This window comes from Chiloscyllium plagiosum, unplaced genomic scaffold (assembly GCF_037043375.1).
Source record: "Chiloscyllium plagiosum isolate Xiang-an unplaced genomic scaffold, Cpla_swu_hap1 HiC_scaffold_14, whole genome shotgun sequence".
Taxonomy (NCBI): Eukaryota; Metazoa; Chordata; class Chondrichthyes; order Orectolobiformes; family Hemiscylliidae; genus Chiloscyllium; species Chiloscyllium plagiosum.
Genome location: NW_028270152.1, coordinates 24325195 through 24341116, shown reverse-complemented (window position 1 = coordinate 24341116; position 15922 = coordinate 24325195). Strand labels below are relative to the sequence as shown.

At 39.0% G+C, this 15922-nt stretch overlaps 2 protein-coding genes across 3 annotated transcripts in view; one reads left to right on the top strand and one right to left on the bottom strand.

Moving 5' to 3' along the window:
• Nucleotides 1-15922, bottom strand: part of LOC122558904 (inter-alpha-trypsin inhibitor heavy chain H3-like) — a 90742-nt gene that overhangs the window by 25151 nt on the left and 49669 nt on the right. For both annotated transcript variants that reach the window (XM_043707838.2, XM_043707839.2), the window contains exons 13-15: nucleotides 8819-9004; nucleotides 4046-4185; nucleotides 2702-2859 (exon numbers count right to left, since the gene is read on the bottom strand). In XM_043707838.2, the coding sequence (XP_043563773.1) occupies nucleotides 2702-2859; nucleotides 4046-4185; nucleotides 8819-9004 (484 nt within the window). The remainder of the gene's footprint in view (nucleotides 1-2701; nucleotides 2860-4045; nucleotides 4186-8818; nucleotides 9005-15922) is intronic.
• Nucleotides 15768-15922, top strand: part of LOC122558906 (uncharacterized) — a 177988-nt gene continuing 177833 nt past the window's right edge. Inside the window, exon 1 of the mRNA XM_087994175.1 lies at nucleotides 15768-15902. The gene's annotated coding sequence lies outside the window, so the exon portion shown is untranslated. The remainder of the gene's footprint in view (nucleotides 15903-15922) is intronic.

Here is a 15922-nt window from a genome sequence, read left to right as displayed (position 1 = left end):
CTAAGTATGAGCAGTACCATTGTTAAGGGTGGTCTTTGTTGCTAGGGTACTTTTTCTGTGAACCATGGATATTGTGGAAAAGAAGGTCTAATCCTTCCCTGAGATTCTGCAAGCGTAGTACTAAATTGGGCAATCTCTGAGGAAAGTGATAGTTCCTGACCTGCAGAGTAGAATATGTGGCTCTTAATTGTATATGGATTAATGGCCTCTGGGAAAGCTTATTGCCAAGGGGTTGGTTAAATGTCCAGCACATTTTTCTAAGTTATAATTTTGTTTGATGTATTTCCCTGGCAGCAGACTAAATTGAATGTTGCATTGCAATAACTTTGTATATGTAAATCAAACAAAGTAATTGATTGTCTACCAAGGAGTACAGGCTTGCTGTTGGTAGAGCCTTGTCATTGTCGCGTGAACCTTGTAGATGATGCACACTGCTACCACTGTACATTGATGGTGGTGGGAGTGAATGTAGAAGGTGTTAGATGGGGTGCCAATCATGTGGACTTCGTTTTCTCCTGGATGGTCTCCATCTCTTTTAGTGTTGTTGGAGCCTCATCCAGGCAAATTGGCAATATTCCATCACACTTCTGATTTGTGCCTTATCGTTGGAGACAGGCTTTGAGGAATCAGAAGTTGAGTTACCCATTGCAGAACTCCCAGCCTCTGCCACAGCATTTCAATGGCTCGGCCAGTTCAGTTTCTGTTCAAAGGTAACCTCCAGGATGTCGATAGTGAAGGTCTCAATGATGGCAATGGTTCTTGCCTGGCACTTGTGTTGCATGAATATCATTTGCCACTTATTAGCCAAAACTGATAAATGATGTCCAGGTATTGCTGCATTTGGGCACAGACTACATCTGTATCTCAAGAGTTGTGAATGGTGTTATGAAGATGTGGATGTACCTTTAAGAGAGTTAAAAGCAGCAGAACTACCGGACACAGCACCAAGTGTTCTCATTAAGGCAACAATGTAACACTGGGTCGAACAACTCGATTAGTTCATTGCCTGGAGACAAAATCAATTTCCAATCAAGTTTGAATTGAGTATATTGATGAATCTTAAAAGCCAATGACACAATCCAATGCTCTGGGGTATAAGACCGGGGGGAAAATGAACAGTTGAGAGGACAACTGCCAAGTGCTAGCATATAACAGACTGCTTGAAAAAATATCTCTCTTAAAAGTACCTTTTCAATCAGTAACCTGTGATGCAGAAATTCTTTACAAAGAGAAAAGAAGACACAGGAAGATCCGAAGACAAGAACCTACAGCTGCCTGGTTTTGAGATAAGAAGTGTTGTTTTGTAAATCTTAATTGGGAATTTTATCGGACTAGTATTATAGAAGGGATGCTAAAAGATGGGCTAGAGAAAGAAATTGTAAATAGTGGTTAGTTAATTATTCTCTGTTATACTTTAAGAAATAAAGTTGTTAATTTTTACCTTACATAGTTCTTGGCCACTCAAATCTTTACAGATTACTGCATGGGATAAATCATTTCTGTGTTGCTGGTTTTAAATTAAGCAGGAGAGTTTGCCCGTGCCGTAACAGTGGTACTAAACATTTTGACTTATTAGCAAACATCTAATCGAACAATGAAGGGAAGGTCATTGCTGAAGCAGCTGAAAATGGTTGGGCCTAAGTCACTAGCCAGAAAAACTCTTGCAGTGATGTCTTGAGGCTAAGATTATTGATATCCAACAACCACAAACATTTGCCCTTATTCAGGTGACTCCAAACAGTGGAGACTTTTCCCATGATTCCAGTTGGCTCCTGTTCTGTTTTGCTCCTTGATGCCACAGTCAGTCAAATGCAGAGATGGTGTCAAGAGCAGTCACCCTCACTTTCCCTCTTGAATTCAATTCCTTTGTCCATGTTTGGACTAAGGCTACAATGAGATCAGGAGCTGAGTGTATCTGGTGGAACCTCTTAACAACCAGTTTATTATAGTGCTGTCGATGACATGTTCCACTTTGGTAATGATTGAGAGTAGATGGGCAATTTGGATTGCTCTGCTTTTTGTGGACAGGACATACTTGGGCAACTTTCTACACTGCCAGGTTGATACCCAATGTTGCAAGTACACTTGAAGAACTTGGCTATGGCTGTGACTGGTTTTAGAGCAAAGCCTTCAGTATAAGTGCCAAATGTTGCCAGCATGAATAGAAGTATCCAGTGTATTCTGTCTTCTCTTGATATCACACGGAGTGAATCATTTTGGCTATGATGATGCTTAGGGAGACTGAAATGAATCATCCACCAGCACTTCTGACTTAAGATGCTACAAATACTTCAGCTATGACTTTTTATACTAATACATTATGACTGTATAGCATTATTGCTTTCATTTTAAAAGGGTATATTTATATCTAAGAACAATGTCATGGAAAATCAACTACCTTCATCCAATGCAATTAATTCTCTTTGCTGCCTTTAATATTCATACACTGGTCTTATTTAGAGAGCTTTTGATTTGTGCAACTTACGTTTTGATTTTATTGAATATGAACTTTGTTTTATTAATGTTTTTACTTTTGAAATGAGAGCTTGAATAGATGAGTAAATGAAAATTTAATCAATCCATTAAGATAAATATGTAGCTTTTTAAATCTAATCTACACAGAATATGCTGACTAATACACTAGGTGAATGTCATCTGCAAAATCAAGACTGAATGAAAAGTAATTGTATTCAAACATTACCATCTTCTGACGGTTTGTCAGCCACAAAGCTGTCATTCTTGTTTTCCTCTGGTTTTGTAACAACCATTGATGTTAATGGGGTTACAAAGCTGTACTTGAGCGATAGTTCAAGGATTCTGTCCGTTAGGTTTTTTTTTTCATTTGTCTCTGCCGAAACCCTGAATGCAACAATTGATAATAATTAATTTTGCAATGTATTTCTATCTACTATTGCAAATACTTGTACTGCCATTTAAATAATTTGTTGCCATTGCAATAATTTTTCACTGTTTTTGTGATTTTCTCTTTGAATTGTTATGATCCAAGCTTTTAGTAATACTTGACATGTCAGATCTTAGAAGGAAACCTAGTTCGATAAATTGTAAGTTTTATTTTTGCAATTTGATTACCATTATGATCAGTCACGAGACATATTTTACAAAGCTACAAATGCACTTTAAACAAAATAACGTAAGTTTACTACACAAAAGAGAAAAAAAAAACAAAGCTATGTATATGACACTTTAGAAAGATCTAACCTTAGGAAAAATTCAACATGTTTCCCAGCAATATCCTTTAAAGACACCTAACCCCAGTGAAATATCATACTATCTTAATTCTTTAATTCCTTAATGGTCTAGTAAGATTGTCTCCTTTCAGACTTTCTGCGCAGCCACCGGATATGATTCTCTCAATTGTTGTCGTTTCTTGTGATACACAGACATTATCTAATTGACTGACATTTCCTTGGTAAACTTTAAGAAAAGCCTTGTCTACTTGAAATGCTAAATAACTTAAAATGTTTTTGTACTTCTGATTGCTTGGAGATGTCTTTTCAGCTCTGTTATCCTGGAGACTGCCAGAAGCTCAACTGCTCTTTTGCTGGTATGAATCATTTCTTCTCAACTGAAACCTGATTGTGGCCCATGACCTTTTTTCTGTTATCACAGATGTTTAACTTTGCAAACACTTCATCAAATAAAACTCCAGGTATCTTGCTAGACTTTTAACTTAAGTCACATGCTTTCTTGGAAATGATGTTTGAGCTCACTATTGAAAAATGGCTTCCTAACTTCTTTAAATAAATAAGTCATCTTCATAGCACTAAATCAAAAAAAAACTCTACCGTAGAATCTAACTTCCCAAATTATTATAATATATGTTAACCCTTTGTCAAAAAATAATCATACTGAGATGGTTACAACCATTTTGCGCTGATAACAGCTGCAGTTAATAAGAATGAGGTGTTACAAAGGGTTAGCAACCAAAACATCAACCTATCTTTTAGGTGCTGATGGATCAGCTATCATTCAATAACATTTTTAAAATTACTGTCTCATAAACAGAAAGCTTTTGTTACTTTACCGCTTCTCTAAGAGCTGTTGTATGGTCAAATAAGCCCACAGTCGCTCAGTAAAGTCACCAAAAATGTATAGCTGCTGCTGAGTGATATTTTCAACTTCTGATACCTGCACTTCAGCTTTTAGAGTTAGGTTTTCATTGGCCTGTTAGAAAATTACAGGGTTAAGTTGAACCTTGTCGAAAATAGATTAGGAAAGTGCATTAACATTTACTCTTTGTTTGATGACTTAAGTTCATATTTGCTGTTAATCATGTTTTTAAAGATTCTGCAATTTGTAGTGTTTTCATTATTTCATATTAGGCATAAGATGCATTAGTTATTTTCATCAATCTGAACACTGAAAGCCGATAGAATTTATTAAATATGTAATGAGAACAATTATTATTTTCTTATAATTTTATGTTGATTTGGGGTTTATAACTGCCCTACCGAAAATGTATCCTTCAACAACTTTACTAGAACCAACTAACTAATCAGAGAGCCCATTGTTGGATTTGAGACTCTGATGCATTTAAATTGCCTGACTACATAGCAGATTAACTGTGCTTTGGAAGTATGTGGAACAATTATGAGATGAGTTGAAGGAGATGTACAGAGTGAGGACATGAATATCAATTATGAATACATGTTTTTGGTCAATGGAAGCAACTCTGACATTGTTCCAATATTTGGTGATGTGATAGTGAGCATTATTGTAAATTAAAGCAGTGACAGTGTCATTCACAGAGGGCTGTGGAAAGAACTAAAGATACTCAAGTGGACGTCTCAGAAATGTGTCTGAAAGCTCTAACTTTATGCATCAAAAGTTGCACTTCAAACTGTTCCATGTTACCCTGTGGATGTAAAGCCCGGGGATGAGAAGGTTTCTTCGTGATTGAAGATGATGATGGGCCTCTTCAGAGCAGAGAAGTTGCTTAAACCTTTGGGGAGCTGCACATTGGATTAAATGTGAAATTCTATGCCAAGTTCAGAGAGGAGTTTGGAAGGAATTGTCAATTTGCACAACAGCCAAGAGAGATTAATTATTGAATAAAGCATGGAGCTTGTAAGTAGGCCTATACGTGGAACACCTTTTGATATGATAGGATAAGTTGAAGCAAAGTTCAAGGGACTGATTGACCCAGATATCATAGAGCCGGTTAAGGGACCAATAATGTGGAAAAAATCCTGCTGTAGTTGTGTTGATATGTAAAAGGCGAATGAAGCAGCAGTTTGAGAACATCACCCAATTTAGAAATATAGAACATTAAAAAAAAGCAGGGAAGGTCATTTGGCCCTTCGAACTTGCTTTGTTATTCATTACAATTATGGATAATCATCCAATTCAATAGCGTGTTCATTTTTCTTTTATATCATTTGATCCCATATCCCCAAGTGCTCTATCCAAATCATTCTTGAAATCATAAAATGTTTTGGCCTCAGCCGCTTGTTCAATTGAATTCCACAGGCTCACCACTCTGTGAAGAAATTTCTCCTAGTCATAGTACTAAATGATATCACCTTATCCTTAGACTGAGACTCCTGGTTCTGAACTCTGAAGTCTTTGGGAACATTCTTCCTGCATCTATCCTGTCTAGTCCTGTTAGAATTTTACAGTTTTCTATGAGATCCTTCCTCATTCTTCTGAACTCCAGTGAATTTAATTCCACCCAATTCGACCGGTCCTCATATGTCAGTCCTGCCATCCCAGGGAATCAGTTTGGTAAATCCTTGCTGCATACTATTTCAGGTGTGGTCTCACCAAAGCCCTGTATAATTGCAGCAAGATGTCCTTGCTCTTGTACTCAAATCCTCTCGCTATGAAGGCAAACATACCATTTGCTTTCCTAATAGTCTGCTGTATCTGCATGCTTAGCTTCAGTGACTTATTTATGAGGACACCCAGATCGAATTGCACATTAGGTTTCCATTGCAATTTATAGCCATTCAGATAATAACATGCCTTCCTGTTTTTGCTGCCAAAGTGGATAACCTCACATTTGTCCACATTATACTGCATCTGCCATGCATTTGCCAACTCACACAGCTTGTCCAAGCATCTGTGCATCCTTCTCACAGATCACTTTCCTACCCAGCTTTTTGTCTTATACACATTTGGAAATATTAGTTCCCTCATCCAAATCATTAATATGTATTGTGAATAGTTGGGAGTTTTTGCACTGATACCTGAGCTACCTTACTAGTCACTGCTTGCCATTCAGAAATATACCACTTGATAGTCTTTGTTTCCTGTCTCTCTACTGGTTTTCTAACCATCTTATTAAATTACCTCCAATCCCATGCTAATTTCTTATGTGGAACTTTGTGAACAGTCTGCTGAACATTCAAATGAACCACTTCCACTGGCTCCCCCCTCATCAATTGTACTAGTTACATCCTTGAAGAATTCCTGTACATTTGTCAAGCACGATTTCTGTTTCATAAATCTAAGCTGACTCTGTCCTATCTTGCCGTTGTGTTCCAAATGCTCAGCTGTTAATTACTTCATAATGGACTCTAGCATTTCTTCCACTACTGACGTCAGGCTGACTGGTCTATAATTCCCAATTTTCACTCTGCCTCTTTCCTTAAATAGAGGAGTTACATTAGCTATCCTCCCATCTGAAGGAACTGTTCCAGAGTCTTAGGAATCTTGAAAGATGACCACCAATGCATCCACTATTTTTCGGACCACTTCTTGAGTTACTGTTGGATGTAAATTATCAGGGCCTAGGGATTTAACAGCCTTCAATCCAATTAATTTCCCCAACTCCATTTCCCTAACAATACAGATTGCTTTCAGTTTCTCCCTCTCACTCAATCCTATGTTCTATAACATTTCTACTATGTTATTTGTGGCTTCTTTTGTGAATACAGAACCAAAGTATGTGGTTAGTTGGTCAGCCCATTTCTATGTTCTCCATTGTAAGTTTTCCTGTTTCTTAATGTGTGACCTTCATTTGTCTTCACCAACCTTTTTCTCTTCACATACCTGTAGAAATTTTTACGGTCAGTTTTTATGTTCCCCATAAGCTTACTCTCGTACTCTATTTTTCTTTTCCATATTTAATGTAGTTATGAGAAAGAACAATGCAAAATTAAACGTGAAAGTATTCAACTGCAAAAAAGTTAGTTTCAGTGAGTTGGAAAGGGATCAGATATATGTATATAGGAATCAACAATCTGCAGATAATACATCAAATGAGCTTTTAAAGAAATGCTTCTTCACTCGTACCTTCCAGACCAATAACTACTATCACTTAGGAAAACAAGACTAATTGGCTCATGGAAACAAACACTGCCTGAAAGTAACTCTGAAAATCATCTACCCTCCTCACTTGAAATGGTATTATCCTCATTATCCTTATCTAATAGCACTGTGGGTTTACCTACACAAAAGTTCAACAGATAACTCACTAACACTTGCTTAACAGCCATGATTTGGAGGTGCTGGTGTTGGACTCAGGTGTACAAAGTTAAAAAGCACACAACACCAGATTATAGTCCAACGGGTTTATTTGGAAGCACTCGCATTCAAAGCACTGCTCCTTCATCAGGTGGTTGTGTCAGGTAATTTCTTAACTGCAATTAGGAATGAGCAATAAATGCTGACCCAGCAAGTGATGTCACATCATATTAAAAAAATATAAATCAAGAGATTTGAGAGTAAATACATTCTTAGGAAGTCCATAGGAGGTTTCAATAGAAAGCTGGATATATATTTGAAAGTTATGAATTTAGAGGGCTACAGATACAGGGCAGGTGAATGGGACTGGATGGCTAGCTCTTTCAGGAGTTGGTACTGACATGATGGGTCAAATGGATTCTGTACTGTAAAATTCTATAATTCTATGAGAAGGGAAGAGTACAACATTCAAATTTAGATTTCATGAATGACTTAAGAACCTGAAAAGTTTTGATTTGTACACACACACATTTAATCAGAGGGTTTTGATCGAGTAAAAAAGAAACACTGCCAATAGCACTTAGGTCAGTCACTAGAGGACATAGATTCAAAAGAATTAGTAAAAGAAACAAAAGTGACAGGAAGAAACCATTTTTAATGCAGCGAATTGTTATGATTGTACATTACCTGACAGCGATGAAGCAGATTCATTAATTGTTTTCAAAAGAGAATTGTATAAGTATTTGAAATAGAAAAAATATTGCTGAGCTACTAATGGGATATGGAGGAAGTGGGGACTGCAGATGGTGGAGATCAGAGTCGAGAGTGTGGTGCTGGAAAAGCCTAACATGTCAGGCAGCATCAAAGGAGCAGGAGAATCGACATTTTGGGCAAGAGCTCTTCATCATCAATACTCCTGTTTCTCGGATGCTGCCTAACTTGCTGTGCTTTTCCTGCACCACACTCTCAACTATTAATGGAGTAAGGGACTAATTTATTAGCTCTTTCAAAGAACCATTGCAAGTAGAATGAGCCAAATGGTCGTCTGTTCTACCCAAAAAATCTACAATACAGGGAATTTTTTATCATGGGAAATTTTACATTTTATAAAATATAATATTTTCTATTTTTTATAATCTTTCAACTCCCAGTAAAAGAATTATGGAAACAGAAATTAGTACGATATCATTCAAATGAGATGTAGATAATTAATTGTAAGAAAATATTTGGGTAAGATTTGAAAAAAGGAGATGAAAATAGTGTTGCAGTTTGAACTTTAATGAGCCAAGATAGGCACAGAACTATTTTCTGTCAACACTGTAATACTGTGTTCTATGATTCTTCCAAAATGTAAATAAATGAACTAGAGTAGGTTTTAGAGAGTACTTACAGTTTGTGCAAAGACCTCTGCAATGAGTGACTTCAGGTCATCATCTGAAATCTTGCCAGCCACTACAATTTCTGACCCATCATAATACTGCCTAAAATTGGCCTGAGTTAACTCTGAAATGGCATTCTCTGGATAGTGCAATTCAATATCCAAAAGCAAGGGATTTGCCACTTCATCGTAAAAGCCCTGTGAAAAGAAGAAAGAATTTCTAAATACTTAATATAATGCGGAGTCGTTATCCTTTAAACACCCTCTGAAATAAAATTGAGGTCTAAATATATTTGCTTGATAATTTGCTCCTGATATTGAGAATTTGTATATTTTTCTACTCAGCTTTAGTTCTCAGCTGCACACTTGGCTTGCATTCATAACTACTGATCATTTTGAACATCACAACAGTGAAATATGTGTACTCCTAAGGGATGGGGAAATGAACTGCAGAATTCCTGGACAATGGAGGCTTTCAATTTAATGACACAGCACTGAGTTTCATGATGCCACAAGTGTTGGGAAGAAGCTGAGGTTCATCGCACTCCAGAATGAAAAACCTAGTATCACAACATTGGTAGGTTGACATGGTGTAAACAAAGGTTCTGGTTCGAATTGAATGAAGATGGCAAACCTGTAGATAGAAGTCAAGTCAAGACAAGACTACACCATGATGTATTTTAGACCTCCTGAAGCACACGTCAGAGAACTATTTCTCACAATACTGTTCCTTCCTTCCCATTCAAAGATCCTGAAAATCTTACTGCTTATCATGCAGCATGACACAATAAGAGAAACAACTTGTAAGCAAAAGCATATTACTGCAACTATTGGAAATCTAAAACAAAAAGTGCTAGGAAAAAAAAACTCAAGTCAGGCAGTGGGGAGAAAGAATTATCATTTTAACTTTAACATTGCAATTCAGAACATGAGAGTTAATCATCTTCTAAAAATGTATAAGTGGCTAAAGTAAACATTGTGTTCAAGGATGATACTGAAAAAATAATATGGGGAAATAGCAGAGACTGAACAAATATTTTGTATCTGTCTTCATAGTAAATACACAAAAAATACTTCAAGAATGGTAGAAATTCAAAGACCAAATGTGATAGGTGATTATTTTACATTTCTCTATCACTGGGGAAAATATACTGGGAAAGCTAATGGGACTAAAGACTGACAAGTTCCCTTACCTGCAACTTAGGATTTTAAAATAAGTAGTTGTTTGGACAGTACATGCATTGTTGTAATCTCCCAAAATTCTCGAGATTCTGGTAGATTGAAAAACTGCAATTATAACACTCTTACTCAAGAAAGATAAAAGACACAAAGCAGACCAATTCGCTTAAAACCTGTCATTGGGAAATGCTGGAATCCATTATTAAGTATATAATAGCACTGATATTTGCAAAGTTACGATATAATCATAAGAGGGTTCATTAAGTTGATTCCGGAATTGAGGGTTGCCTTATGAGGAGAGATTGAATAGACTGGGACTATACTTGGAATTTAGAAGAATGAGGGAGGAATCTTATAGAAGCATATAACATTATGAAGAGAATAGATAAGATAGAAGTAGGAAGGTTGTTTCCACTGGCAGGTGAAATTAGAACTAGGGGGCAAAACCTCAAAATAAGGGGGAGCAGATTTAGGTCTTAATTGAGGAGGAACTTCTTCACCCAAATGGTTGTGAATTTGTGGATTGTTGAGAAGCACTTGAGGCTACCTCGTTGAATGTTTTTAAGACAAAGATGAATGGATTTTTTGAACAGTAAAGGAATCAAGAGTTATGGTGAGTGGGCAGACAAGTGGACCTGAGTCCACACAAAATTCAACCATGATTTTATTGAATGTTGGAGCAGGCTCGATGGGCCAGATAAACTACTCCTGCTCCTATTTCTTATTTTTTTTTTAATGAGTATTTTTATTAAAGAAAAGATTTTAGGCATTTTACAAAATTACAAAACCAGTACAAAATAGTATGACAACTTTGTAATATAATAGCAATAATAGAAAACAAGCTACTACTCCACAGATTACTGAAACACAAAAAACTCTATAAAAACTACAATTCAATAAATAACCAAGAAGAAAGAAGAAAAATAAATAGATGAAATAAAATTAAAACACGTTATAACAAGGTAACTTAAATTATATTCAATTGAATTACTGCACTCAGCGTAATCTCATCCATGCTCCCCACCACTGGGAGCAATAGTAAGTAAACCCATATTTGTTTGGGATTCTTCCCCTCATGGGCCCACAGACAGACAGACACAATTCTCACGGCTATACAAAGGCTAATATAGTCGATGTGTCTGCATCAATATAATTCAAAAAGGGCCGCCATGTTCTGTAAAACAATTCCGTTTTCAGGTGCACCATACTCGTAAGGAAGTCCAAGGGGATGTGTTCCATGACTATCCTACGCCAACTCAAGATTCCTGGGGGATTTTCCGGCACTCAGCTCAGAAAGAGAGAACATTAAATAATTTTTTCCCATGTGCATCCAGGGAGGGAAAATTTGGAAGACCCAAAAGGAGTGATACCGGATTCAACTTAACCTCAGTTCCCAAAACCTTTGCCAAAACACTCGCTATGTCATCCCAATACCTGTGGAGCTTGTGGCGTGACCACAAGCAGTGAGTAAGAATACCAATCTCCATTTTACACTTAGGGCACATTGGGGACACTCCTCTCTTAAATTTTGCAAACCATTCCGGTGCCAGGTGAGCCCTGTGAAGTACCTTCAGTTGAATAGCCTGGGTCCTATTACAAATTGAAATCTTCCTAACATTTTCCCAGATATCCTCCCACATCTCTGAGGAGATTTCCACCCCTACTTCTTGAGTACAGGTTTTATATAGCCTTTCAATGTCCTTCAAGACATTACTATCTAACAAGTGATAGAGAGTGCTAACCGGAGCACTCTTCTCTCCACATCCAACTTGTAGGGGTTGACCATCAATGTAGTCTTTTTTTGTATGAAGTCTATAACCTGAAAGTAATGAAAATGATTTTTCCTAGGTAGCTCGAACTTCTGACTCAGCTGTTTGAAGGACATCATGATCTCCATGTCAAATAGATCTCCAAAACAGGAGATTCCTCTCGACTCCCAGAGCTTAAAGCCAGAGTCCATCGAACCCAGCTGGAATCCCAACATTCTCACTATGGGAGTAAAAGGGGAAGTTTTTTGTAAGTTGCCCTCGCCCCGCCACATCATTTTCCATGCTTTAACTGTGTACAGGACAATCGGGTTTTTGCAGTGATTCCTAACAGTTCTCATCTTGTCCATAAACAACAAATTAATGAGAGGGCATTTTGTCTGGGAGGCCTCAATGTCTAGCCAGATTGATCGTGGATCGTGACAGGCCCATTCAGCTACAAAGGATAATAAGGAACTCAGTTGGTTCTTCCTTAAGTCCGGAAAATGTAGAGCAGTGCCACCAGCCCCCCCCCCCCCCCCCCCCCCCCTCACCCCTCCCCCGACCACTCTTGCGGAAGCTGCAATTCATCCAGCTTAATAAGAGGTGGTCTATGATGCCAAATAAAAGATCCAAGGATTCAAGGCAGCTGTAAAGCATGCACAGTTCTTGCTTTGGCAGCATCAAAGGGAGCATTCTCATGGGGATATAACAAGCAAAGAAGAACTTAATCTTAACCAGAGCTATTCTGCCCAACCAAGATATCGGAAGATCTACCCAGCGCCGAAGATCCTGCCTTATCTTCTCTAGCAGCTGCCCATAATTGGCTTTACATAATTCACTAAAAACCAGGGTAATAAAGATGCCTAAATAGAGAAAACCTCCTTGTGACCACCAGAAGGGGAAACGGATTCCATCCCCAAAGTTGGATATACTAATAAGACCCCCCACAGGCATGGCCTCTGATTTCATGAAATTAATTTTATACCTTGAAAACAAACCAAATAGATGAATCACTTACATTAAGTGGAGCACAGATGTCATTGGATCGGTTAAAAAGAGAAGGACGTCATCCGCATATAGAGTGATTTTATGCCTCCAGGGTAGTTATATTGGGGACTGTCCAGATGGCTTCCGCCAACAGCTTGATCACCAATGTAAATAATAGTGGAGAGAGAGTGCACCCTTGATGGCAGCCTCTGCCGACACTAAAATTATCTGACCTTATACCATTAGTGAGAACCGCTGTTTTTGGATCACTATACAGCACTGCCACACATTTGGTAAAAACCTCTCCAAGACCAAACCGTTCCATGACATAAAAGAGATACAGCCATTCCACCCGATCAAATGCTTTCTCTGCATCCAGGGAGACTACCAAACCCGGGATCGTTCTTGGCTTACCATATTTGGACCATATTTAATACTCTTCTAATATTGTTGGTAGACCTACGGACCCTTAATAAAACCTGTCTGGTCCTCCTTCACAATGAAAGGTAATACCCTCTCCAGCCTTAACGCCAGCATTTTCAACAGGATTTTAAAATCCACGTTCAGTAACGATATGGGCCTGTACAAAGTTCAATCTTCTGGGGCTTTTCCTTTCTTAAGAATAAGAGAAATATTTGCTTCTCTCAAAGAAGATGGGAGGCAGCCCTAACTGAATGAATAATTGTACATATCCAAGAGTGGTCTGGCCAGCTTGTCGATAAACTCTTTATAAAATCTATCTGGTCCAGGCCCTTTACCATTCTGGAGCAGCCTCACTGCCTACAGTACTTGCTGAATGGTCAGTGGGGCACTCAAAAAGGATACCTGCTCTGAGGTTACACCCGAAAGGTCCAAGGTCTTAAAAAAGGACTCCATCTTCATCATTCTATCCTCACAGCCCTCCGACTGATATAGCTCAAAATAAAGCTTTCTAAATGCTGCATTAATCTTTTTAGCATTGCAAGTAAGAGTACCAGCAATCTCTCTGATGGATGTGATAGATTGGGGGGCATTCTCCTTTCTGGCCAAGCACGCTAGACATCTACCGGTTTATCACCATACTGAAATAATCTCTGTTTCACAAAAGGGATTTCCCTCTTTGCTATTTGGGTAAGTGCAGCATTCAAAGTAGCCCTAAAGGCTGTATTCCGCTGAAACTTAGTTATAGACGGCCTATCAAAGTATGCTAACTCAGCCGCCTTTAGGCGAGCCTCAGGCAAACGTTGCTGTTCTCCCCTCTGTCGTTTCCGGGTTGCAGAGTAAGAAATAATCAAACCCCATGCATAGGCCTTGGCAGTATCCCACAACACTGATGGGTTGCTGGCCGCACCTGAATTGATATCCCAAAAAAATTTCAAACTCACGCAAAAAAATTCTATAAACTTGCTATCTTTCAGGAGGAAAGGGTCCATGCACCAGTGCCGGGAGCCCGTCCCACCACCACCGGCCATGACCTCCAAGTACACTGCCACATGATCAGAAACTGCTATATTCCCTATTCTGCAAGACATTAGCGAGTTCAAAAAGGTTGATGGGACAAAAAAAATGTCAATTCTAGTATAGCACTTGTATGGATTAGGAATAAAGGTAAAATCCCTACCATTCGGGTGAAGATATTTCCATATATCCACCAGCCCCAACTCCCTATTCAAATCTGCCAACTGCTTGGCTTTCAGAGATATACCCACAAGACCCCGAGGCATCCTGTCCACCTCGGGGTCAATAATATGATTAAAGTCTCCCCCTATAATAGTATGACTTGCCCCAAGGGCCATTAATTTAGGGAGTGCATCTGTTACGAATTTAAAGGAATGTGCCACGGGGCAATATATATTCAGAATCCCATATTCCTCTCCATGTATTAAAGCTTTAAGTATTATGAATTGCCTACACTCATCCTTAATTTGGCCGAGCATTTGAAACGGGAGGTTCTTCCAGATGAGAATAACAACTCCTCTACTTTTTGAGTTCAAATGCTTCTTATTGGTTAAGTGCATTTCTTGTAATAAGGCTACATTGACCCTCGCTTTTCTAAGGATTGACGGTATCTTTTTCTCTTAATTGGTGAGTGACACCCCTTAATATTCCAGGTCCAACATTTAAACGAATGGCTAGCCACAATTATCCGAAACAGCCCGTGACCCCCCTGGGAGGAAAATTCCTACTCATAGCGCGCCGAGTGAAAACCATAAACAGTTTGTATAAGTTTAAAAATGCAACTTCCAAAACTACTAATCAAAACTTCGAACAGCTACTTCTACAACATACAACATAACTGAAGGGAGACTTTTCCCCTTGTCCACAGGGGGTGCTCATACCACCCATTAATCCCACCATGACTCCTTCGAGCTGGAGCCATGCCCCCACCCCAGACAACATAAAGTAAGAAAAAATACCAATATCTTATGACAAGAAAATTAGAAGTGGACAGCCAACCCGTCCCCTCCATACTATAATCCTAGGCACTCCTGGTAGAACAACAAAAAAAAAGTCCTTTGCCTTTTCCGGTGAATCAAAGTTGAACACGGACCCTCTATGTCTGAAATGCAGTATCGCTGGATATCTAACGATATATTGAATATTCAGGTCCCGCAGCCACTTTTTTTACCTCTTGGGAATCACAACTGGGGAAAAGTCCTGAAAAAGCATGATTCATGATCCTTTATATACCATAGCCTGGGGATCCTTCCCCAGTGCTCGAGAGGCTTGTTTGTCTCTATAATGTTGGAGTCGCACTAGGGTGGGGCGGGGACTCTGGTCCATTCCGGGCCTGCGCTAAGGAGACCTGGTGGGTCCGCTCAACCTGCATCTGGCTAACCTCAACCTCCAGCCTTAGAAACTGTGGGAGCCATTGCTGCAGAAAGCTGACAAGCTGGCCTTCTTCCTCCTGTTCGAGAATCCCCAACAAACAGATGTTCTTCTGACGACCTCGATTTTCGAAGTCATTAACCTGCTCCTTCAAGGCCTGCACTCGGCGTTCCAGGGCCTGAACCTGACCCACTGAGGATTCGGTCGCAGTTTCTGAAGCTGCACGCCTGACACGCTGACCGAGATGCTGGATCTCCAGGTTACGCCTCACAGCATGAGCGAGATCGATTTGAGCTTGGCCCGGGTATCTTCCACCAATGAATCGATCTTCTCTCGGAGTTTCACAAACTCTGAGATCAGGCTGTGCTCTGCAGGTGAGTCCCCTGGGGCGGTC